The sequence below is a fragment of the Ranitomeya imitator genome, chromosome 5 (genome assembly GCF_032444005.1).
Source record: "Ranitomeya imitator isolate aRanImi1 chromosome 5, aRanImi1.pri, whole genome shotgun sequence".
In the NCBI taxonomy this organism is placed as follows: domain Eukaryota; kingdom Metazoa; phylum Chordata; class Amphibia; order Anura; family Dendrobatidae; genus Ranitomeya; species Ranitomeya imitator.
Genome location: NC_091286.1, coordinates 134,406,961 through 134,433,792, shown reverse-complemented (window position 1 = coordinate 134,433,792; position 26,832 = coordinate 134,406,961). Strand labels below are relative to the sequence as shown.

At 42.7% G+C, this 26,832-nt stretch overlaps 1 protein-coding gene across 2 annotated transcripts in view; it reads right to left on the bottom strand.

The window, feature by feature from the left end:
* The window catches only part of CCDC170 (coiled-coil domain containing 170), a 253,403-nt gene extending 228,231 nt beyond the window's left edge, over positions 1–25,172 (bottom strand). For both annotated transcript variants that reach the window (XM_069769173.1, XM_069769172.1), the window contains exons 1-2: positions 24,909–25,172; positions 21,466–21,542 (exon numbers count right to left, since the gene is read on the bottom strand). Coding sequence is in view for 1 of the 2 variants with exons in the window: in XM_069769172.1 (XP_069625273.1) it covers positions 21,466–21,542; positions 24,909–25,061 (230 nt within the window). In the remaining variant the exon portion in view is untranslated. The remainder of the gene's footprint in view (positions 1–21,465; positions 21,543–24,908) is intronic.
* Between the last annotated feature and the right edge of the window lie 1,660 nt (positions 25,173–26,832).

The window sequence follows — 26,832 nt, the reverse complement described above, 5'->3', positions numbered from 1 at the left end:
ATTCCATCCATGTGACCCGGGCCAATTCGATCATGGACAGAATCAGACCGCTCCTGGCATTATAATCCCCCACACACGATCGCAGCATTCCAGAAGCCGGCAAAGGGGCCTCTGCCTTTGCATCGGAGACCCCAAGGCGTGACGCAGGGTCCCGATGTTGCCATGGTGACCCGATGTCGTCATGACATCTGGGTCACCAGCGCTAGAAAACTTGGCGATCATGCGCAGTGCATGATCACCAATCTCTCTCTGTCTGTGCAGCGCTGACAGCTTATATGGCATGCAGATGCTGCTTCATCTGCATGCCATGGAAGCGATCAGCCTGCAAAAAAAAAAATTTTAAACAATTGTAAAAATATTTAAAAAACAAATAAAAAATAATAATAAAAAAAATCAATATTTATTCTATCAATAAAAAAAATATTTTAATGAAAAAGAAAAACTAAACAATAAAAGTACACATATTTGGCATTGCCGCGTCCGCAACTATACCACTAGTTAACTCCTTTAGTGAACACCATAAAAAAGACAAGGCAAAAAACAATGCTTTATCATCATACAGCTGAACAAAAAGTGAAATAACCAAACACAAAAAAAAGAGAAACAGACAAGGTCCTAAGAAAGGGGATCACCACAACAAAGATATGGCAAAAAATATACACAGCTTTATTGAAATATATATACAAACAAGGGTAACAAACACATAGACGTATAAAAACACTTAAAAAGCATACAAATGCTGTACACAACGGCCCCTAATACGGCCGTACCCCACATAGGACTCGAACTATATATACATAATGTAATAACCTAGAACCAAAAATGGTCATATAATGATAGATGTAGGCCAAGCTACCTAGGCACTCCCCTGGGTACTACAAATGGAAACAGACCACTGATAGTGTAAATGCAAAAATAGCAAAACTATAAAGCCCACATAGACATACAAATCCCTGCACTACAAGTGCTGAATAAGGGACACAAATACACGAACCTGCCTAGCAAATGGAAACGACAGGTGTGTGCAAGATGATACATGAATGTCAAGTGAGGCTTGGGCATTATGTGCCCTGGGTAATATGCTATCTCTACAGCCTATACCATCTTGGTGCTATTTTTCTGTATAGTGGCATGGCAGACTGTTGGTCACATGCTATTGAGGTATTATGCTGATACCTTTGCTGCTTGACATTCATGTATCGTCTTGCACACACCTGTCGTTTCCATTTGCTAGGCAGGTTCGTGTATTTGTGTCCCTTATTCAGCACTTGTAGTGCAGGGATTTGTATGTCTATGTGGGCTTTATAGTTTTGCTATTTTTGCATTTACACTATCAGTGGTCTGTTTCCATTTGTAGTACCCAGGGGAGTGCCTAGGTAGCTTGGCCTACATCTATCATTCTATGACCATTTTTGGTTCTAGGTTATTACATTATGTATATATAGTTCGAGTCCTATGTGGGGTACGGCCGTATTAGGGGCCGTTGTGTACAGCATTTGTATGCTTTTTAAGTGTTTTTATATGTCTATGTGTTTGTTACCCTTGTTTGTATATATATTTCAATAAAGCTGTGTATATTTTTTGCCATATCTTTGTTGTGGTGATCCCATTTCTTAGGACCTTGTCTGTTTCTCTTTTTTTGTGTATGCATTGCTCATATATCTTAGGTCCTGGTGGTATCCCATGATCCGTGGTGCCCCCTTTTCCATTACATGCAAAAAGTGAAATAACACGCGATCAAAAAGACGGATATAAATAAACATGGTACCGCTGAAAATGTCTTCTTGTCCCACAAAAAAACAAGTCCCCATACAGCTTCATCAGCTGAAAAATAAAAAAGTTATAGCTCTTAGAATAAAGGGATGCAAAAATAATTATTTTTTATAAAAAATTATTTTTATTGTATAATAGCACCAAAACATAAAATATAAATCAGGTATTGCTATAATCATACTAACACGAAGAATAAAACTGCCTCATCAATTTTACCACAAATGGAACGGTATAAACACCCCCCCCCCCCCCCCCAAAAAAAAAAAAAAAGAAATTCATGAATTGCTGGTTTTTGTTAATTCTTCCTCCCAAAAATAGGAATAGAAAGTGATAAAAAAAGTCATGTGCTCAAAAATGGTATCAATGAAAACGTCAAATCGTCCCGCAAAAAACAAGACCTCACATGACTCTGTCGGACAAAATTTGAAAAAATTATAGCTTTCAAAAAATGGTGATGTAAGAACTATTTTTTGCAATGAAAACCGTCTTTTAGTGTTTGACAGCAGCCAAACATAAACACTCGCTATAAGGTCTCTTTCACACGTCTTGATATTTCCGGTACCGAAGATGTCAGTGTCCATGTGTGTAATACTTGCGGCACACGTGCGGCTTGCGTGTTCCGTATCAGTACCACAAGGACGGATGCCGGGTAAGAAGAGTTACAGTAGGTGCTGTTCCCCAGCGCCGGGTGCTGAACACGACTCTCATCATTCTACCCTGCTCTGCCGGTGATCGGCGCGAGCAGGGTAGAATGATGAGAGTTACATTTAAGTAATAAAAGAGACAGAAGGCGGTGGCTGACGGGACTATTACTCCCATCAGCCTAACCCTGCTGCTGCTTATAACAGTGACACAAGGAGCTGCGGATGGGAGTATTCATCTGCGGCTCCTGCTCTGAAAATAAATACGGTAATTAAAAAAATATGGCGTGGGGACCCCTCTATTCTTGATATCCAACCTTTCTGAAGCTGACAGCTGAGGGTTACAGCCCCCAGCTGTGAGTTTTGCCTGGCTGGTTATCAAAAATAGGGGGGGGGGACCTACGCCGTTTTTTGTTAAATTACCTGATTTATTTACAGCGCAGGAGTGACAGATGAATACTTCCATCCGCCACTCCTGCTGTCATTGTTATTAGCAGCAGCAGGCTGATGCGAGTAATAGTCCCTTCAGTGGCTGACTGTTGTCTCTTTTATTACTTAAATGTAACTCTCATTATTCTACCCTGCTCTCGCCGATCGCTGGCAGAGCAGGGAAGAATGAGGAGAGCCGTGCTCAGCACTCGGCGCCGGAGAACAGAGCTTACGGTAACGCTTCTTCCCGGCCCCGATGCATGTCACATGGATGACATCCATGTGTGTTATGTGTATGCAGTCTTGGACTGGCCCATAGGGTAACAGGGGAATCCCCCGATGGGTCCCTGTGCCGATCTGGGCCTGCAACCCCACTGTATGGGCAGTACTTGGCATAATTTACTTTATTCACTCAGTACAGAAAAAACAGCATCTCATCATTCATTAACTAAATGACCCAGTTTATTGTTATATAGAGATACTAGCTGAAGAGCCCGGCGTTGCCTGGGCATAGTAAATATCTGTGGTTAGTTATAGCACCTCACTTCTCTTATTTTCCCATCACGCCTCTCATTTTCCCCCTCACATCTCTCATTTTCTCCTTTACACCTCTCATTTTACCCCTCACACCTCTCATTTTCCCCCTCACACCTCTCATTTTCCCCCTCACACCTCTCATTTTCCCCCTCACTCCTCTCATTTCCCCCTAACACTTGTCATTTCGACCTCACATCTGTCATTTTCCGATCACTCCACTATTTTCCCTCACGCCTCTCATTTTTCACTCACACCTTTTCATTTTCACCTCACACCCCTCATTTTCACCTCACACCTCTCATTTTCTCCTCAGTATATACATGTTTGTCATCTCCCTTAGGCCGGGGACACACACAACGTATAAAAAAAGTTCAGTTTTTGACGGACGTGAATCGCACCAATGTTACCAAAACAGTGATCCGTGCGCAGTGCGAGGATGCGATTTTCTCGCATAAAATGATCCGTGTGACATCCGTGTGACATCCGTATGACGAGATTTTCTCGCAGGCTTGCAAAATGGACAGATAACGGATTTTACACCAGAAAACATTTAAATCATCACCAAGGACATTATTTAAAGGCCCTAAAACAGGTTCCACCCACCAATCTATGCAGTAGAGTCCCTGCTTGTGTTGGTGCACTTCGGATTTATGAGCAACATGTCTGATCTACTCACTTTTACCACCACAGAGCGTGTGCTTTACAACTGGGTACTTTCCCAACGTTTTGGCCAGCCATACCCAGTTATTGTAGATCCGAGGAGGCGGAGACGTATGTGGGTATATCCACTTCTAAAGCAACGGATCAATAAATGCCATTTTAGCCGTCTGTATGCTGCTCTGAGGACTAATCCGGACAAGTTCTTCAACTATTGTCGGATGAGGATTCAAACCTTTGACATTTTGTTGGAGATTTTGCATCCAGGGATCACGAAGAAGGACACCAGGATGCGCAAATCTATTTCAGCTGAGGAGCGCCTTATCCTTACCTTGCGGTATGCCTTAATAATAATTGACCCAATTTTGTAATCATTTTGTGGTCGAGCCCCCTTATTCAAATTAGATACTTAAATGGTTAAGTAACTTCAACATCATTTGGCCTTCTTTTCTAACATTTAATTTTGGCAAAGATCAAAGCCATTGCATGTCCTTAATGTTTTAATAATCTTTTTTTTTTTTTATTTTGTTTTTGCCCCATATAGCCCTGTATTGTGTTCATTTTATATTTTCAAACAATATTCTTTTGTCTTTTAGCTTCCTTGCCACTGGCCTATCATATGCGGCCCTGCATTTAGAGTTTTTATTGGGCAAATCTACAATTTCTGGGATTGTGCGGGATACATGCAAGGAAATCTGGGGAAGACCCCATCAAGAGGTGATGCCTGAACCCAAAATTGCAGACTGGTTACGTATTGCTCAAGGATTTCAGGACACATGCCAGTTTCCGCGCTGTATTGGGGCTCTTGACGGAAAGCACATCCGTGTGCGTAAGCCGCCAGGTTCAGGGACCCAATTCTATAATTATAAACAGTTTTTCTCTGTAGTGCTGTTGGCCCTAGTCGACAGCAACTACAGGTTTATAATTGTAGATATTGGGGCCTATGGGAGAACTGGAGACTCTAGAGTCTTCAGTTCTTCCATTATGGGTCGGCGGCTGCGCAACAATTAATTGGATCTCCCACCCCCAAGTCACATACCAGGGGCTAATTTGGATGCGGTGCCTTACATGATGGTAGCAGATGAGGCCATTCAATTATCAAGGAACGTCATGAGGCCCTATCCACGGAGAGGCCTGGACTACCGGCGCAGAATCTTTAATTTGCGTCTTTCCCGTGCCCGCCGTCTGGTCGAGTGTTCATTCGGCATTCTCAGTGCAAAATGGCGGGTACTTCAGTCTGCAATCCAACTGAGTGAAGGCAATGTAAATGGCGTGATTAAAGCATGTGTTGTTCTTCACAACTTTACAAGAGACCATGATTGCCCATCATCTGCTGCAGATGACATTGATTATGCAAATACTGTCTTGACAACTACACGTGTTCGTCCTTCACGTCGTCAGCCCTCTGGCCTAAACGTTCGTGATGTTTTAACCAATTTTTTTGTGTCACCAGAGGGATCTACGGTTTGGCAAGACAATGCTGTTTTGCCTTAATTTTTATTTAGATTCTAAGTTAATAAATCACATAATTTGCTTCATAAATTTGTGTATTATGTATCTGATGTGGAAATTATGTAAGTGTGTAAAGTTGACAAATCATGTATGTAGCTGGACCAATACATAACACTCTGATTTCAGAACAAATTTTTACTGCTCAGCGCATATATATATGTATTCAAAAAACATATTTACATTCTCATATGTAATTTGAGCAAAATAAACAACACAGCTTTACATGCCAAGGTAACAAAAAACTTAGGCCACCAAAAAGCCCAAATGACAGGCCAAAAATAAAATAAAAAACATTACAGGTTATGGTAGGTTGGGGGTGGTGATGGTGATGGCGGGTGTCCAGCATGTGCGGAACAACTTGGCCTGGGTGGTTGACCAACCACATTGTCTACCTGTGTTAGTGCAGATCTAAATTGAGGGTGTTGTGGCAAGTTGCGATCATGTGTATGAGATAACACTTGATGCGGAGGGTAGAAGGGCATCAAGTCCTGGGTACTGGATTGACCCATTTGGTCAGACCCCCCAATATGGCCATGTCGAGCAGACACATGTTGGGACCAGCCTCCAAACATGTGTCTGTTCAAGTGGTCATATTGGGGATTTGCTGCTAAATCATAAATAATCCTGTTTTGGGCTTGTTGTGTGCTTTGTGCAGGCTGTTGTTGGGGAGCTATAGGTTGCGGGGGTGGTGCTGACACAGTTTGTGATTGGTCCTGTGGAAGGTTTTGCACCGCCAGAAGGTTGGTAGCTGACATTTGCCACCGTTCAAGATAATTAAAAATATTAGTGGGGTTGTTTGGGGGTGTGGCCGCATCTAGCAAAATTTGTATGCAACCTCTGGTCCGCAGCCTGAGCGAGCGTGGAATGAGCCGTAAATAGCGGGCAAGACTGTGGAAGTACGCTTCCTCCCCATCGTCATGGGCAGCTCGTGACAAATATTCCAACACCCCGGTATCAACTTGCCTCCTGGTGCCAATGTTCAAAGCCACCCTTCTGCGACGACAACGGTTTGGTCTTGTAGTAGGCTGTGGTGATGTATCCAGAGCCAATGTTGGACTGCTGCTCTGGGCTCCTTCATCAACCTCAGGATTTGCCTCCTGTGTAGCAGAAGACGCTGCTGCTGATGGTTGTGGTGGTGGTGGTGGGTGGTTGCTGCCTGTTGCTTGCCCAGATGGTCCAGCCATTTCTGCATCTTCACCAACAGGGTCAATCAACAACTCTGAGTCAGATCCAGTCTCTCTTTCTGTCAGATTTGACTCTGTTCTGTATTTCACAAAATATTAGTTATATTAAAAAATACATACATATTCACGTAATAAGATGTCTATAATATTTGGAGACATGCATGCACTTACGGTCGTAGCTCCATCACCGGTGCCAGAAAATTTAGACGATCATAATAAAGGTATTTCCTTTTTTTGGGGGCTGCATCACCACTCCACCCATGAACTTGACGCTCACGCCGGTATTGGTCCCGGCAACTCCGCCAGAGTCTATTGACATCATTGACTGCAAATATACAAAATATTCGATATAAATATCACACACATAACTCAAACCGTTACAGGGTGTGCAAGAACACATGGGCCCAGGAGGCTAGGGGGACATAAAATTCCTTTGGCCCTATATTAACGGACTATAGCTAAAATACATTTCATCCATATTTGTGTCTCTTGGTAATGTTTTTGCATCTTCAACCAAGAGCATGGATGATTTACTCCCATCATAAACAAAACACATATGATGGGTTCAGGCTTATTTTTATCCTGAAACCACTATTATTAAACCACATTTTTTGATGAAGAATGGTACTTACATATTTCTTGCTGAACCTCTTGAGGTCGCTCATCAAAATCGGGGAACATGTGGCGACATATTGACCTCCATGCTGCGTCTTTACGTGCACGGTCCGCATAATGTGCGTCGCGTTGGTCCCATAATTCGGGTCTATCATGGACCAGAGCAATCAGCATCTCCACATTAATATGCCTGGCCATGCTGCTACAACAGAACACTCCGTGGAGGCGTGCTTCCTGGTTTGCAATCCAGCGTGGGCCAGAAATTAGCATGCCAAAGCTTCCTGATAATGGATGATTCAATTTCCTGTCACCTGGAGAAGTCTTCCGTATTTCTCGCAATGCACACGCATGGTCCGTATGTAATCCGATGTTTTCTCGCACCCATAGACTTTCATTGGCGATTCTCGGCCGAGATACGCTGACAATCGCAGCATGCTGCGATTTCACTCGGATCCTGAATACGGCCGAGAAAATATCGGATGATGGGAGCTTCCCCATAGATTAACATTGGTGCGAGTGCTATGCGATTTTTTATCGCATTGCACTCGTCCGTATTACGGTCTAGTGTGACCCCGGCCTAATATATAGTATACACCTGTATGTCATCTCCTGTATATAGTATATACGTGTATGTCATCTCCTCCTGTATATAATATATAACTGTATATCATCTCCCCTGTATATAGTATATACCTGAATGCCATCTCCTCCTGCCTGTCAATTTGCCTCCAACACTTTTCCTTTCACTTTTTCCCCACTATGTAGAGAGGGCAAAATTGTTTGGTGAATTGGAACGTGCGGGGTTAAAATTTTGCCTCACAACCTAGCCTATGATGTTCTCGGGGTCCAGACGTGTGACTGTGCAAAATTTTGTGGCTGTAGCTGCGACGGTGCAGATGCCAATACCGGACATACACACACACATACACACACACATTCAGCTTTATATATTAGACTAGCTGAAGAGCCCGGCGTTGCCTGGGCATAGTAAATATCTGTGGTTAGTTATAGCACCTCACTTCTCTTATTTTCCCAAATACAAGAAAATCAACCATCAGCACTCAGCTTAGGGGATGCACGCTCCAAAGTCCAAGGATCCAATCGGACCAAAAGTCACAAATAGAAAAGAAGAGCAGCATCCATACCAGGTGATAGAGATCCTAAAAACGATTTATTCTGCCATCAAAGGTTACAACGTTTCGGCCAAGGTACTTGACAAAGGCCACCTTGGCCGAAACGTTGTAACCTTTGATGGCAGAATAAATCGTTTTTTGGATCTCTATCACCTGGTATGGATGCTGCTCTTCTTTTCTATTTGTATTTTTTTCTCTTATTTTCCCATCACGCCTCTCATTTTCCCCCTCACATCTCTCATTTTCTCCCTCACACCTCTCATTTTCTCCCTCACTCCTCTCATTCCCCCCTAACACTTGTCATTTCGACCTCACATCTGTCATTTTCCGATCACTACACTATTTTCCCTCACTCCTCTCATTTTGCACTCACACCTTTTCATTTTCACCTCACACCTCTCATTTTCACCTCAGTATATACATGTTTGTCATCTCCCTTATATATAGTATACACCTGTATGTCATCTCCTGTATATAGTATATACCTGTATGTCATCTCCCCTGTATATAGTATATACCTGCTGTGTGTCATGTCCCCTGTATATAGTATATAGCTGTATGTCATCTCCTCCTATATATAGTATATACCTGTATGTCATCTCCTCCTATATATAGTATATACCTGTATGTCATCTCCTCCTATATATAGTATATACCTGTATGTCATCTCCTTCTATATATAGTATATACCTGTATGTAATCTCCTCCTGTATATAGTATATACCTGTGTGTCATCTCCCCTGTATATAGTATATATCTGTGTGTCATCTCCTCCTGTATATAGTATATACCTGTATGTCATCTTCTATATATAGCATATACCTGTATGTCATCTCCTGCTGTATATAGTATATACCTGTAGGTAATCTGCTCCTGTATATAGTATATACCTGTGTGTCATCTCCTCCTGTATTTAGTATATACCTGTATGTCATCTCCTCCTGTATATAGTATGTACCTGTATGTCATCTCTGTTATGTTTGCTAATGACAGGTGTTATGAAGGCAATCCAGAAACACAGTGTGCTTAGCGATCAGAGCGCACACAGTGATCTGACAAATACCCAAAAATACAAGAACGAGCTCTGAGACGTGGAAACTCTGTAGACTGCACACCTGATCCTATCCTAAACACAACTAAAAGCGGCTGTGGATTGCGCCTAACAACTACCTAGGCAACTCGGCACAGCCTAAGAAACTAGCTAGCCTGAAGATAGAAAAATAGGCCTGACTTGCCCCAGAGAAATTCCCCAAAGGAAAAGGCAGCCCCCCACATATAATGACTGTGAGTAAGATGGAAAGACAAAACGTAGGGATGAAATAGATTCAGCAAAGTGGGGCCCGATATTCTAGGACAGAGCGAGGACAGTAAAGCGAACTTTGCAGTCTACAAAAAACCCTAAAGCAAAACCACGCAAAGGGGGCAAAAAAAAACCCACCGTGCCGAACTAACGGCACGGCGGTACACCCTTTGCGTCTCAGAGCTTCCAGCAAAACAAAAGACAAGCTGGACAGAAAAAAAGCAACAAAAAAGCAAAAAGCACTTAGCTAATACAGAGCAGCAGGTCACAGGAACAATCAGGAGAAGCTCAGATCCAACACTGAAACATTGACAAGGAGCAAGGATAGCAGCATCAGGCGGAGTTAAGTAATGAAGCAGTTAACGAGCTCACCAGAACACCTGAGGGAGGAAGCTCAGAGGCTGCAGTACCACTTGTGACCACAGGAGTGAATTCAGCCACAGAATTCACAACAGTACCCCCCCCTTGAGGAGGGGTCACCGAACCCTCACCAGAGCCCCCAGGCCGACCAGGATGAGCCGCATGAAAGGCACGAACAAGATCGGAAGCATGAACATCAGAGGCAAAAACCCAGGAATTATCTTCCTGAGCATAACCCTTCCATTTAACCAGATACTGGAGTTTCCGTCTAGAAACACGAGAATCCAAAATCTTCTCCACAATATACTCCAATTCCCCCTCCACCAAAACCGGGCAGGAGGCTCAACAGAAGGAACCATAGGTGCCACGTATCTCCGCAACAACGACCTATGGAATACATTATGTATGGAAAAGGAGTCTGGGAGGGTCAAACGAAAAGACACAGGATTGAGAACCTCAGAAATCCTATACGGACCAATAAAACGAGGTTTAAATTTAGGAGAGGAAACCTTCATAGGAATATGACGAGAAGATAACCAAACCAGATCCCCAACACGAAGTCGGGGACCCACACGGCGTCTGCGATTAGCGAAAAGTTGAGCTTTCTCCTGTGCCAAGATCAAATTGTCCACTACCTGAGTCCAGATCTGCTGCAACCTATCCACCACAGAATCCACACCAGGACAGTCCGAAGACTCAACCTGTCCTGAAGAGAAACGAGGATGGAACCCAGAATTGCAAAAAAATGGAGAAACCAAGGTAGCCGAGCTGGCCCGATTATTAAGGGCGAACTCAGCCAACGGCAAAAAGGACACCCAATCATCCTGGTCTGCAGAAACAAAACATCTCAGATATGTTTCCAAGGTCTGATTGGTTCGTTCGGTCTGGCCATTAGTCTGAGGATGGAAAGCCGAGGAAAAGGATAGGTCAATGCCCATCCTACCACAAAAGGCTCGCCAAAACCTTGAAACAAACTGGGAACCTCTGTCAGAAACAATATTCTCAGGAATGCCATGCAACCGAACCACATGCTGAAAGAACAAAGGTACCAAATCAGAGGAGGAAGGCAATTTAGCCAAGGGCACCAGATGGACCATTTTAGAAAAGCGATCACAGACCACCCAAATGACTGACATCTTTTGAGAAACGGGAAGGTCAGAAATGAAATCCATCGAAATATGTGTCCAAGGCCTCTTTGGGACCGGCAAGGGCAAAAGCAACCCACTGGCACGAGAACAGCAGGGCTTAGCCCGAGCACAAATCCCACAGGACTGCACAAAAGTACGTACATCCCGTGACAGAGATGGCCACCAGAAGGATCTAGCCACTAACTCTCTGGTACCAAAGATTCCAGGATGACCAGCCAACACCGAACAATGAAGTTCAGAGATAAGTTTATTAGTCCACCTATCAGGGACGAACAGTTTCTCTGCTGGACAACGATCAGGTTTATTCGCCTGAAATTTTTGCAGCACCCGCCGCAAATCAGGGGAGATGGCAGACACAATGACTCCTTCCTTGAGGATACCCGCTGGCTCAGATAAACCCGGAGAGTCGGGCACAAAACTCCTAGACAGAGCATCCGCCTTCACATTTTTAGAGCCCGGAAGGTACGAAATCACAAAGTCGAAGCGGGCAAAAAATAACGACCAACGGGCCTGTCTAGGATTCAAGCGCTTGGCAGACTCGAGATAAGTCAAGTTCTTATGATCAGTCAATACCACCACGCGATGCTTAGCTCCTTCAAGCCAATGACGCCACTCCTCGAATGCCCACTTCATGGCCAGCAACTCTCGATTGCCCACATCATAATTACGCTCAGCGGGCGAAAACTTCCTGGAAAAGAAAGCACATGGTTTCATCACTGAGCAATCAGAACCTCTCTGTGACAAAACCGCCCCTGCTCCAATCTCAGAAGCATCAACCTCGACCTGGAACGGAAGAGAAACATCTGGCTGACACAACACAGGAGCAGAACAAAAACGACGCTTCAACTCCTGAAAAGCTTCCACAGCAGCAGAAGACCAATTAACCAAATTAGCACCCTTCTTGGTCAAATCGGTCAATGGTTTGGCAATGCTAGAAAAATTACAGATGAAGCAACGATAAAAATTAGCAAAGCCCAGGAACTTTTGCAGACTTTTCAGAGATGTCGGCTGAATCCAATCCTGGATGGCTTGGACCTTAACTGGATCCATCTCGATAGTAGAAGGGGTAACGATGAACCCCAAAAATGAAACTTTCTGCACACCGAAGAGACACTTTGATCCCTTCACAAACAAAGAGTTAGCACGCAGGACCTGAAAAACCATTCTGACCTGCTTCACATGAGACTCCCAATCATCTGAGAAGATCAAAATGTCATCCAAGTAAACAATCAGGAATTTATCCAGATACTCACGGAAGATGTCATGCATAAAAGACTGAAACACAGATGGAGCATTGGCAAGTCCGAACGGCATCACTAGATACTCAAAATGACCCTCGGGCGTATTGAATGCAGTTTTCCATTCATCTCCTTGCCTGATTCTCACCAGATTATACGCACCACGAAGATCTATCTTAGTGAACCAACTAGCCCCCTTAATCCGAGCAAACAAGTCAGATAACAATGGCAAGGGATACTGAAATTTAACAGTGATCTTATTAAGAAGGCGGTAATCAATACACGGTCTCAGCGAACCATCCTTCTTGGCTACAAAGAAGAACCCTGCTCCCAGTGGTGATGACGATGGGCGAATATGTCCCTTCTCCAGGGATTCCTTCACATAACTGCGCATAGCGGCGTGTTCGGGCACGGATAAATTAAATAATCGACCTTTAGGGAATTTACTACCAGGAATCAAATTGATAGCACAATCACAATCCCTATGCGGAGGTAGAGCATCGGACTTGGGCTCTTCAAATACATCCTGATAATCAGACAAGAACTCTGGGACCTCAGAAGGGGTGGATGACGAAATCGACAAAAATGGAACATCACCATGTACCCCCTGACAACCCCAGCTGGATACCGACATGGAATTCCAATCCAATACTGGATTATGGGTTTGTAGCCATGGCAACCCCAACACGACCACATCATGCAGATTATGCAACACCAGAAAGCGAATAACTTCCTGATGTGCAGGAGCCATGCACATGGTCAGCTGGGCCCAGTATTGAGGTTTATTCTTGGCCAAAGGTGTAGCATCAATTCCTCTCAATGGAATAGGACACCGCAAAGGCTCCAAGAAAAACCCACAACGTTTAGCATAATCCAAACCATCAGATTCAGGGCAGCGCCCGAATCCACAAACGCCATGACAGAAAACGACGACAAAGAGCATATCAAGGTAATGGACAGAAGGAATTTGGACTGTACAGTACCAATGACGGCAGACCTAGCGGACCGCTTAGTGCGCTTAGGACAATCAGAAATAGCATGAGTGGAATCACCACAGTAGAAACACAGACCATTCAGACGTCTGTATTCCTGCCGTTCAACTCTAGTCATAGTCCTATCGCACTGCATAGGCTCAGGTTTAACCTCAGGCAGTACCGCCAAATGGTGCACAGATTTACGCTCGCGCAAGCGTCAACCGATCTGAATGGCCAAAGACAAAGACTCATTCAAACCAGCAGGCATAGGAAATCCCACCATGACATCCTTAAGAGCCTCAGAGAGACCCTTTCTGAACAAAGCTGCCAGCGCAGATTCATTCCACTGAGTGAGTACTGACCATTTCCTAAATTTCTGACAATATACTTCTATATCATCCTGACCCTGGCACAAAGCCAGCAAATTTTTCTCAGCCTGATCCACTGAATTAGGCTCATCGTACAGCAATCCGAGCGCCAGGAAAAACGCATCGACACTACTCAATGCAGGGTCTCCTGGCGCAAGAGAAAATGCCCAGTCTTGAGGGTCGCCGCGCAAAAAAGAAATAATAATCAAAACCTGTTGAATAGGATTACCAGAAGAATGAGGTTTCAAGGCCAGAAATAGCTTACAATTATTTTTGAAACTTAGAAACTTAGTTCTATCTCCAAAAAACAAATCAGGAATAGGAATTCTTGGTTCTAACATAGATTTCTGATCAATAGTATCTTGAATTTTTTGTACATTTATAACGAGATTATCCATTGAAGAGCACAGACCCTGAATATCAATGTCCACACCTGTGTCCAGAATCACCCAAATGTCTAGGGGAAAAAAAAAAGTGAACACAGAGCAGAGAAAAAAAAATGATGTCAGAACTTTTTCTTTCCCTCTATTGAGAATCATTAGTTGGGCTCCTTGTACTGTTATGTTTGCTAATGACAGGTGTTATGAAGGCAATCCAGAAACACAGTGTGCTTAGCGATCAGAGCGCACACAGTGATCTGACAAATACCCAAAAATACAAGAACGAGCTCTGAGACGTGGAAACTCTGTAGACTGCACACCTGATCCTATCCTAAACACAACTAAAAGCGGCTGTGGATTGCGCCTAACAACTACCTAGGCAACTCGGCACAGCCTAAGAAACTAGCTAGCCTGAAGATAGAAAAATAGGCCTGACTTGCCCCAGAGAAATTCCCCAAAGGAAAAGGCAGCCCCCCACATATAATGACTGTGAGTAAGATGAAAACACAAAACGTAGGGATGAAATAGATTCAGCAAAGTGGGGCCCGATATTCTAGGACAGAGCGAGGACAGTAAAGCGAACTTTGCAGTCTACAAAAAACCCTAAAGCAAAACCACGCAAAGGGGGCAAAAAAAAACCCACCGTGCCGAACTAACGGCACGGCGGTACACCCTTTGCGTCTCAGAGCTTCCAGCAAAACAAAAGACAAGCTGGACAGAAAAAAAGCAACAAAAAAGCAAAAAGCACTTAGCTAATACAGAGCAGCAGGTCACAGGAACAATCAGGAGAAGCTCAGATCCAACACTGAAACATTGACAAGGAGCAAGGATAGCAGCATCAGGCGGAGTTAAGTAATGAAGCAGTTAACGAGCTCACCAGAATACCTGAGGGAGGAAGCTCAGAGGCTGCAGTACCACTTGTGACCACAGGAGTGAATTCAGCCACAGAATTCACAACACATCTCCTCCTGTATATAGTATGTACCTGTATGTCATCTCTCCTGTATATAGTATATATCTGTGTGTCATCTCCCCTGTATATAGTATATACCTGTGTGATCTCCTGTATTAGACCTCGTTAACACGTTATTTGCTCAGTATTTTTACCTCAGTATTTGTAAGATAAATTGGCAGCCTGATAAATCCCCAGCCAACAGGAAGCCCTCCCCCTGGCAGTATATATTAGCTCACACATACACATAATAGACAGGTCATGTGACTGACAGCTGCTGTATTTCCTATATGGTACATTTGTTGCTATTGTAGTTTGTCTGCTTATTAATCAGATTTTTATTTTTGAAGGCTAATACCAGACTCGTGTGTGTTTTAGGGCGAGTTTCGTTTGTCAAGTTGTGTGTGTTGAGTTGTGTGTGGCGACATGCATGTAGCGACTTTTGTGAGATGAGTTTTGTGTGGCAACATGCGTGTAGCAACTTTTTGTGTGTCGAGTTGCATGTAACAGGTTAGTGTAGCAAGTTGTGTGCAGCAAGTTTTGCGCATGGCGAGTTTTGCGCGTGGTGAATTTTATGTCTGGTGCCTTTTGAGTATGTGCAAGTTTTGTGTGAGGCAACTTTTGCATGTGTTGCAAATTTTGTGCATGTGGCAATTTTTCCGCGTGTGCAAGTTTTGCGTGTGGCGAGTTTTCCATGAGGTGAGTTTTGCACTTGTGGCGAGTTTTACGTGAGCCTAGTTTTTGCATGTGGCGAGTTTTGCGCGTGGCGAGTTTTGAGCGGCGACTTTTGTGTTTCGACTTTTATGTGGCGAGGTTGGTGTATGTGTGGTGAAATGTGTGCTGAGGGTGGTATATGTGTTCAAGCACGTGGTAGTGTGTGGCGCATTTGTGTGTGTGTTCATATCCCCATGTGTGGTGAGTATCTCATGTCGGGGCCCCACCTTAGCAACTGATCGGTATATACTCTTTTGCGCCATCGCTCTCATTCTTTAAGTCCCCCTTGTTCACATCTGGCAGCTGTCAATTTGCCTCCAACACTTTTCCTTTCACTTTTCCCCATTATGTAGATAGGGGAAAAATAGTTTGGTGAATTGGAAAGCGCGGAGTTAAAATTTCACCTCACAACATAGCCTATGACGCTCTCAGGGTCCAGACGTGTGACTGTGCAAAATTTTGTTTCTGTAGCTGCGACGCCTCCAACACTTTTCCTTTCACTTTTTTCCCCATTATGTAGATAGGGGCAAAATTGTTTGGTGAATTGGAAAGCGCGGGGTTAAAATTTCACCTCACAACGTAGCCTATGACGCTCTCAGGGTCCAGACGTGTGACTGTGCAAAATTTTGTTTCTGTAGCTGCGACGCCTCCAACACTTTTCCTTTCACTTTTTTTCCCATTATGTAGATAGGGGCAAAATTGTTTGGTGAATTGGAAAGCGCGGGGTTAAAATTTCACCTCACAACGTAGCCTATGACGCTCTCAGGGTCCAGACGTGTGACTGTGCAAAATTTTGTTGCTGTAGCTGCGACGCTTCCAACACTTTTCCTTTCACTTTTTTCCCCATTATGTAGATAGGGGCAAAATTGTTTGAATTGGAACGCGCGGGGTTAAAATTTCGCCTCACAACATAGCCTATGACGCTCTCGGGGTCCAGACGTGTGACTGTGCAAAATTTTGTGGCTGTAGCTGCGACGGTGCAGATGCCAATCCCAGACATACACACACACATACACACACACACACACACACACATACACACATTCAGCTTTATATAGTAGATAGCCAAATTTGTAAATGATGGCAGTGTAATATTTGTATTAAGGTGAAAAGTGGGCCCCCTAAAAATCAATGTTACTGGTGGGCCCAAGGCATCCCAGTCCAACACTGTGCCTGTGCTGACATAAAAAAATGGACATGTCAGTGTGTTTTGCCCATGGACACAAGGTCCGTGGAAACACACTGACATGTGCACAGACCCATTCACTTGAATAGGCAAAATATCGCTCTATTCCTCCCAAGTCTCTATGCATGGCTCAGTAGCACTGTACAGCCACATATGGGGTATTCAGTAGTAATTGTTTGATACATTTTGCTGCCATTTTTACCCACTTCTTGTGAGAAAATGTCAAATCTTTGGCTAAAGCAAAACTTTAGTGGTAAAAATGTAGTTATTTTGTCCTCACTGCCCAATGGTATAAAATTCTGTGATATACCTACGATGTCAATATGATCACTGCACCCCTAGATGAATTCATTGAGAGGTGTAGTTCATAAAATGGGGTTACTTATGGGGGGTTCTGATGTTTGGCACCTCATTGGCTCTCCCAGTGGACCATGGCACCTGCAAACCATAACAGTAAAATTCACGCTCCTTCCCTTCTGAGCTCTGCCATGCGCCTAAACAGTGGTTTATTCCCACATATGGGGTATCAGCGTACTCAGGACAAAGTGGCGAAAAGATCATTTTTGTGAAAAAAATATGATTTTTCATTTTTACGGCTCTACTTTATAAGCTTCTGTGAAGCACTTGAGGGTTCAAAGTACTCACCACACATCTAGATATGTTCTTTAGGGGGTCTAGTTTCCAAAGAAAAAAAAATTTTGGTTCCAAAATTGTGCTGATGTAAAGTAGACATGTGAGAAATGTTATTTATTAACTGTCTTGTGTGACAAATTTCTCTGTTGTAAGGGCATAAAAATTCAAAGTTTGAAAATTGCAAAATTTTCCAAATTTTCACTTTTTACACAAATAAACGCAAATTATATTGAAGAAATTTTACCACTAATGTGAAGTACAATATGTCACAAAAAAAATCACAGAATCGCCAAGATCAGTTGGAGAATTCCAGAGTTATTACCTCATAAAGGGACAGTGGTCAGAATTGTAAAAAGTGGCTTGGTCATTAACATGCAAACCACCCTCGAGGGTAAAAGGGTTAAAAGGACCCTCTGAGACTTTTTTTGCCCAGGGCCCGCAAAACCTGGAGATGGCCCTTCTTGTAAGCCAGGCAATGCTCCTCTGGGAAATTAAATATGCAAATATCCTCTTCAGAGAGGAAGAAAACAGGAACTCTAGTAGCACATATAGGGGTAGCAATGCTAAAAGTTAATATGCTAGGCTTTTAAAAGGTTCGATATTGACATATAGGATTGCTACCCCAACAGGTGGCACAAGTATTCTAGTCCTCTTTCTCTATGAGCAAGATATTTGCAAACAAATTTTTGAATGAGAGTATTATTAATTATTCAATGACAATTCCTTAATTAAAAAACTGTAATTTTGCTAATTTATTTTTTCTAATCAAATATAATAAAGACCTCCTGACCTCAATTAAATCTTGCCAGTGGTGCTACTAGCTAATGCTGCAGTCAGTGTTCTATGTGATTTTGCACAGTGAATAATTGAATCATCTACTATATAATTGTCTAAGGCCGGTTTCACATTTGCGGTTGTGTCCGTAGCGTTTCTTCCGCAATTATCCTCATGCTTTGGGCTTTCCTATATTTAAAATTAGGGACGCATGTGTCTGCGATCGGTTGCGTTTTGCTGCATTTGACGACGCATGCGTCGTTTCGTCGTCTGCGGTTTGGCGCGGTAAACGCAGCATGTAGTAATTTTAGAGGCGTTAATTTGCCGCCTAGAAACGTATGCGGTTGTTAGCGCAAGGAATGCGGCAAAAAACCGCATCACTGTCTATGGGAATGCATGCGTACACATGTCTTTGCGTACGCATGTGTTTGATGCGCTTGCGTACTTCCGACTGCGCATGTCCAGGAACTGATTAAGACATGCCCATTAAAGACACACCCTCCTGATTTTTGTTTGGATTTTTTTCTAGGTTCACTAAATGCTAAAACTGACCTGCCATTTTGATTCTCCACGTCATTACAAGTTCATAGACACCAAACATGTCTAGGTTATTTTTTATCTAAGTGGTGAACAAAAATTCCAAACTTTGCTAAAAAAAAAAAAAAAAAAAATTGCGCAATTTTCTGTTACCCGTAGCGTCTTCATTTTTCGTGATCTTAGGTCGGGTGAGGGATTATTGTTTGCGTGCCAAGCTGACATTTTTATTGATACCATTTTTGTGCAGATACGTTCTTTTGATCGCCCGTTATTGCATTTTAATGCAATGTCGCAGCGACCAAAAAACGTAATTCTAAAGTTTTGAATTTTTTTCTCGCTACTCTGTTTAGCGATCAGGTTAATTCTTTTTTTTATTGATAGACTGGGCGATTCTGAACGAGGCGATACCAAATATGTGTATGTTTGATTTTTTTTTTATTGTTTTATTTTGAATGGGACAAAAGGGGGGTGATTTAAACTTTTATATTTTTTTATTTTTTCCATTTTTTTTTAAACTTTTTTTTTACTTTTGCCATGCTTCAATAGCCTCCATGGGTAGCTGGCACAACTGGATCGGCACAGCTACATAGAAGTTCAGATAGCTCATATGAAGCTGAATCCCTGCATTGCTATGGACGCCGACCACAGGGTGGCGCTCACAGCAATCCGGCATCAACAACCATAGAGGTCTCAAAGAGACCTCTGGTTGTTATGCCGACGCATCGCTGACCCCCGATCACATGACGGGGTTCGGCGATGCACGCATTTCCGGCCCGATGGCCAGAAGCTGTAGTTAAATGCAGCTATCAGCGTTTGACAGCGGCATTTAACTAGTTAAGAGCGGCAGGTGGATCGCGATTCCACCTGCCGCTATTGGCGCACATGTCAGCTGCACAAAACAGCTGACATGTCGCAACTTTGATGTGGGCTCAGTGCCAGAGCCCACATCAAAAGGGGAGACACGACATGCGCCGTACTAGTACGGCGCTTGTCGTGAAAGGGTTAAAAACAACATTGTCATGTCCAGAAGCACTCTGTACATGTAGATGTAGGGTTAGTCTGCAGTTAAAAAAACATTAAAATCCTACCTGCCTTACTGGACCAGCGGCTAAAGGGAGAAAATTAACTTATATTCTCTCTGTAGTTGATCTCTTTCACTCATAGGGGCGGTGCAGGAAGCCAGTGTCCTCTGCAGGGTATGTATGCAACATGTGCTGCCGATTATTTTTGTTTGCTTTATTGCGTACTGAATGATAACCGTGAATAGAAGAATCTCATCTGAAGTACCAGGAGTAACGAGTTGGCAAAAGAGCGCATTGTCAGAATACAGAAACCAATGACGTCACTTGAGGGGGTGGCACTGGTCTCTGCACACTGGGTATTATGACAACATGCTCTGTTGACGGCTTCTTACTGCTAATCTGAGCCGACAACAGAGAGTGCACTGTCTTTGTGCACACTGCATATCACGCAGGGACTAGCCCAGTCCCTAAAACAGGCATCACTGATAACGCTTTGCTTCAGGGAGAGGGCAGAGGCTGCAGCAGTGACTGCAGCATCTGTCCTCTGATCCTTTGATTGAGTATCCCAGCATGCACTGGGATTCCCAAACAAAGCATCATCAAAAAAGGAAGAAAAGCAATTAGATAGTGCAGTGAGGGAGGGATACAGAATTTTGAAGTCAAGTATATTGGAAAATAGTTTAGATTAAGGCACTAAATAGATAGGCATTTTGAATAATTTAGCTAAAAAAAACTGGTAACAAATACCACAAGACAAAAAAGAAAAGTAACTTAAAGAAGCACTCTCACCAAAGTTTTTATCCTCTTAATTTATTGCAGTCATCATATTGTATAGCACTGTGCACTTACAATTGCTAATTTTGCCTTTCTACCCAGTTAGTTCTTCTCTTTTCTCTGCTTTATGTAGAAACATGAAGTCTCTTGTCCCTCTATTTATTGTTCCCCTCTTCACTTCCTGACCCAGCTGCCCTGCTCCTCCCCCCCGCCATTGAGTTTTGCAATGATTTATGAGTCATACAAGGAAAATAGACCTATTTCTACATAGAGCTTAAAAACATTTAGCTAGTCAGTTTTTAATCATACTATGTCACAGACCTGATGGAAAAGAGAAGAATTAACTATGTAGAAAGAGGAAATGAGAAATTGTAAGTGCACTGTGCTATATAATATGACAATTGCAATATATTGGGAGGATAAAAACTTTGATGGGAGTGCTTCTTTAAAAAAGCTGCAAATGATGAATCGTGGCCATAGAGTTTTTTTTCTATTGAAAGTAAGGGCATTTAATCACTAAATCATTATATGAGCACATAATGATTTTCACATTTGCCTACAATGGTCCGAGTAGTTTTTTAATACTTTTGGTATTTTTTTATTGATTTACAACATTATTATTACCTCTTAGCTTTCCGGGCTCCTATTGGCTCATCCATAAAATCAACATGTCTTCTAGAAGTGCTATAGTCATCTAGTCCCTAAAAGAGAAGCAGTACACATTTAATATGTTTAAATATTGTTTTAGAAATGTTAAAATTGTATTTTGTGCTCCAGAATGTATCCAGGTCCTTAGTACAAAAGAACCTGTGACATCTTTGGACTGTACAATGAGAATAACTGTGATAACTCCCCTTCTCACTGATTGGTAGCAAGATCTGCAGCCATTGTGTGCAGTGTAAGTGTGCAAAGAAAGTTGTCAAAGTGCAGAGAAATAATAACACCGCTCTCACTGTGTACTGTGTGGTGGCTGTAGCCACTCAATGTACCGCCCCAATAGCTTTAAGCGAGCGGCTGCAGGGGCAGTGCATTTTCCTCCTGTAGCCACTGCTCCAGTAAGCCGGCTCCACACGATATAAACTGTTCACCCCTCAGTGTGTCTGAGATGCAGTTATTACAGCTCAGTCATCCAGTCTGGTACAGGGACGTGCTGGAGTTGTCAGTACTTTGATTGACAGCTCAGTCATCCAGTTTAATGCAGGGGCGTTCTGAGCTATCAGTGTGTTGATTGATAGTTCAACCATCCAATCTGAGACTGGGAGGCACTGGCTGTTTTCAGGTGGTCATTATCCAGGGTGATTGCCAAGCTACTTAACTGGGCTGTAACTCCCAGACCCATGCCAGATGTACGTTTAGCTACTGTGTGGTTTCTCTCTCTGTGCCTTGCATTCTGTTTGTAGATCTTTTGTTGACTGGCCATGAGAAGTGACTGAGCATTACATAAACGCTGCTTAACTGCAGATTTACCCTACTACGGCAGGTAAATAGTTTATCTGGTTGTGACAGGTTCCTTTTAAGTGTACACATGAACAAAAACTGACCGTAAATGTAAATGTTGGGTAACAATGGGGTCAACTCTAGGTACATGTAGGCCTCTTGGCCAAAACAGCTGTAGTGGCTTCTCTATCTACCCACTAAATTATGTGTTCTAATGTGACAACTTCATTATCTGATACCAACTGCTGAATGTGTCGGATGTATGCAGTAACACAGTTTATTCACTGTCAGGGCATCCGTACACCATCCTGCCAAGCCCTAGTATAGTAATTGCCATCATGCAAAGAACCACACAGTAAAAGCACAGTTTTCCTAGCAAATCTGCCAAACATACAGTATTTACAGTGATATGAATAAAGCCTAAAAGGTTTAAATATTCATGCAATTAAACACATGTAATACAATTAAATATTGCACTATTCTTTAAATGCATTTGCAAGTGTTTGAGTCCAAGTAGAGAGAAATAATTATAGTAAAAATTATGATATTTGGCTAAACAAGCAAACCATAAAAATAACACTTTATAGGAAAGGATTTTTCAGGGGTGTAACTATCGAGGTCGCAGATGGCGCAACTTGATGGACCTAGGTCTTTTTCAACCTATGTATCTATGTAACTTCAAATGTTCAAGAAGGTAGCCTGCCAACACCTGCACCGTTTTCAGCTGAATGAGCGTCAGTTGACATGTTTCCTAGTAGAGAGCCACGGGCATCAGGCACACCTAGGATGGCAGCTGATGTCATTGTGCCCGTTGCAAGCGGCACATGACGCCACTGCTATATGCTGTCCCACACCAGCTGTGGACCAAGAATCTGTAAAAAAAAATAGGCCAAAAATAAACGAGGGTCCAGGATGGGGAAATTATGAAGGAAAGGGCCAGGATGGGGACCTTATAAAAGAATGGAGCTACAATGGGGGAAATTATTACAGGATGCGACACATTATTACAGAATGGGGGCTAAAATGGGAAATATTTTTTAAAGAAAGGGCCATGATAGAGAACATAATGACATGATATCAGACATAATTACAGGAAAGAGGCTATGGTGGAGGACATTATCTCATGACGTGGATATTACAGGATGGGAGTCAGGATCAAGGACATTATTACAAGTTAAGTATCAGGTTGGGAGATATTATTACAGAATGGGGGCCATTGTTACAAGATGGGTGACATACTGTAAGTACTGTATGGGGGCCAGAATTAGGAACCTGCATTATTAGCCTTTGGTAGCAGGTGGAGGACATAAACATGGAATTGTGCCAGTTGGCTAACAATATTATTGAATGGCGGGCAGAATGAAAGACATTAGTAATATTCCTCATTTTGGCCCATACTTTAATTATTAATTTATGGAGCCACAATGTGGGACATTCTAAGTGAATGTAAACAGTAAAGGTAGAAGCTATTACTGTGTGGGGACAGAAATGGTGTACCTTATGACTGTATTGTTGCCAATGGCGTTACTGTTGTACTTGAGCACAAAGATGTACATTACTGTTAGTACAAATACAAATTTTAGTATTACACAGGGGCCACAAAATGGGACATATGTAGCATTAATACTTTATGGTGGCCTCATAGAGGGGCATTTCTAGTATGAGGGGGTAACAAAGTGAGATATCAATAGTGTAATATATTTTATTTTTGCAGATACTGTTACTATGGGGGGGAACAAAAGCAAGGCCATTACTGTAAAGTGTACCATGGCGGTTCTGTTACACCTTTTCTTCTTCATCTGGTACAGTGCAGACATGGAGGGAAAAAGTGTGGAGGTTAATGTAGAAGTGATCACTCATAGATGACTGTGTGTCACTTTCCGCATTGACGTGTCCTAGCTGGAAGAAGTAATAGCGCTCTGCGCTGGGTCATGATGAATAACTAAAAGGAATGACTTTGATTGGATACGTTACCAGTAAGTCACTGGATTTATCATATACATTACACACTCTACGGCGCTCCTGTGTATAACTATCATTGATGGTAATACTAGTGCTAGTACTGTCGCTTTGGATAATGAGTATGGTGGTATCATTCAGGTACTGGTCTGGTCATGGTGTGGTGGTGTTGCTATATTGGTCTTGATATAGTGAATTTTGTTCAGTAACATGATGTGTTCATACTCAGACACTATGTGGTAATAATATATGGTCATTGTGTGGCGGTATTTATCCCTTTTATGTGGTTGATTGTTGGTATATTAGTTTTGGTATGGTTATTCAGTAACAATATGGTGATATTATTCATTCACTTTATGACTACTATTACTACTTTTTTAATGGCGGGAGTGAACACATACTGTATGTCGTTATGGGATCTAGACCAACATCTGACCAACATGCTGGTGGAGGCCCAGGTCCTAATTTTGCATTTGGGCCCGTAGGTCTCTCGTTACACCACTGGTAAAAGTCAAAGACCCACTGAGAAAGTATAACATAGTAACATGATGTGGCGTGGCGTGGCTCAGGAGAAACTGCATCCATGGAGCAGATGTTAGAAACATTGCTACAGTAAATACATCTTAGAGACACGATAAAATGAATCACATAAGTATAAAACATAGGAGTACCTCGATATCACCTCGAGACAGACTTGGAGACAGCGCTCGGAAGGCTTCATTGCTATTCACATCAATACGTCTGCTTCCGAATGATCCTTCAGCTCTAGGGACGCTGGATGGAGAAGCGCGATCGCTGGTATTGCTCAGGCTGCTGTTACTCATCCTCAAAGGACTGCAATATAAGTTTCAGGGAGAGAGGGAAAGAATATGCCCTGGATGTCTCTGCCGGCAGCTAAAAAGCAAAACTCTGCTGCCAGCCACACCATTGCGTACAAATGTTACCAGGAGACAAGGCTGCATAGCAACCTGTGTACACACAGGGCAGGGCTGTGCTGGCGGGGGTGAGGACATGAGTGCACAATGAAGCCCAGACCATCATAGAACATGGGAGAAAAAGAAGGCAGAAAAATCTACACCTTTAATGCAAATCGGCAGATTGTACCATATATCTAAATAATTTATGTGATTACATTCAGTCAAAGAGAGAAAGAGAGATATGCTTTTTTACTTTTTTTTATTCCGGACAGAAACTAATGTACACTGTTGTAGATAAGATGTACATTGTACAGTGCTTTGAAAAAGTATTCATATCCCGTAAACGTTTCCATATTTTTTCATGTTACACCCACAAACGTAAATGTATTTGAGTATTTATGTGATATACCAACACAAAATACAAAATGGTACATGGCTTTCTAAATATGCTTGAAAAATATAAAGCTGAAAATTGTGATGTGCATTTGCATGATAAATATGAATAAGTTTTATAGGCACTGTGTACACTGACTTCCATTATATATTGTAAATATCTACTCTGAAAGCTATACTTTTCCAATCCTAACTACAGGCTTGGACTGACCCACAGGAGAACAAGATAATCTTCTGGTGGGCCCCTGTGCAAGAGTGGGCCACCACCCTCTTATAGTACTTGGCACTATATGCAGTGGGGGTAAAAAAGGATTTAGTCAGCCACCAATTGTGCAAGTTCTCCCACTTAAAAAGATGAGAGAGGCCTGTAATTGACATCATAGGTAGACCACAACTATGAGAGTCACAATTGAGAAAACAAATCCAGAAAATCACCTTCTCTGATTTGGCAACATTTATTTTGCATATCATGGTGGAAAATAAGAACGGTATTTGGTCACCTACAAACATGCAAGATTTCTGGCTCTCACAGACCTGTAACTTCTTCTTTAAGAGGCTCCTCTGTCCTCCACTCATTACCTATAGTAATGGCTCCTGTTTCAAGTTGTTATCAGTATAAAAGACACCTGTCCACAACCTCAGTCACACTCCAAAATCCACTATGGTGAAGACCAATGGGCTATCAAAGGACACCGGAAACAAAATTGGAGCCCTGCACCAGTTTGGGAAGAATGAATCTGCAATAGGCAGGTGTGATAAAATTAACTGTGGGAGCAATAATAAGAAAATGGAAGACATACAAGGCCACTGATAATCTCCCTCGATCTGGGGCTCCACACAAGATCTTACCCCGTGGGGTCAAAATGATCACAAGAATGGTGAGCAAAAATCCCAGAACCACACTGGGGGAACTAGTGAATGACCTGCATAGAGCTGGGACCATCGTAACAAAGGCTACTATCAGTAACACACTACGCCGCAAGGGACTTAAATCCTGCAGTGCCCAATGTGTCCCACCGCTTAAGCCAGTATATGTCCGGAACGTCTGAAGTTTGCTAGAGAGCATTTGGATTATCCAGAAGCGTATTGGGAGAATGTCATATGGTCTGATGAAACCAAAGTAGAACTGTTTGGTAGAAACAAAACTCGTGGTGTTTGGAGGAGACAGAATGCTGAATTGCATTCAAAGAAACACCATACCTACTGTGAAGCATGGGGGTTGGCAACATCACGCTTTGGGGCTGTTTCTCTGCAAAGGGACCAGGATGACTGATCCGGGTACATG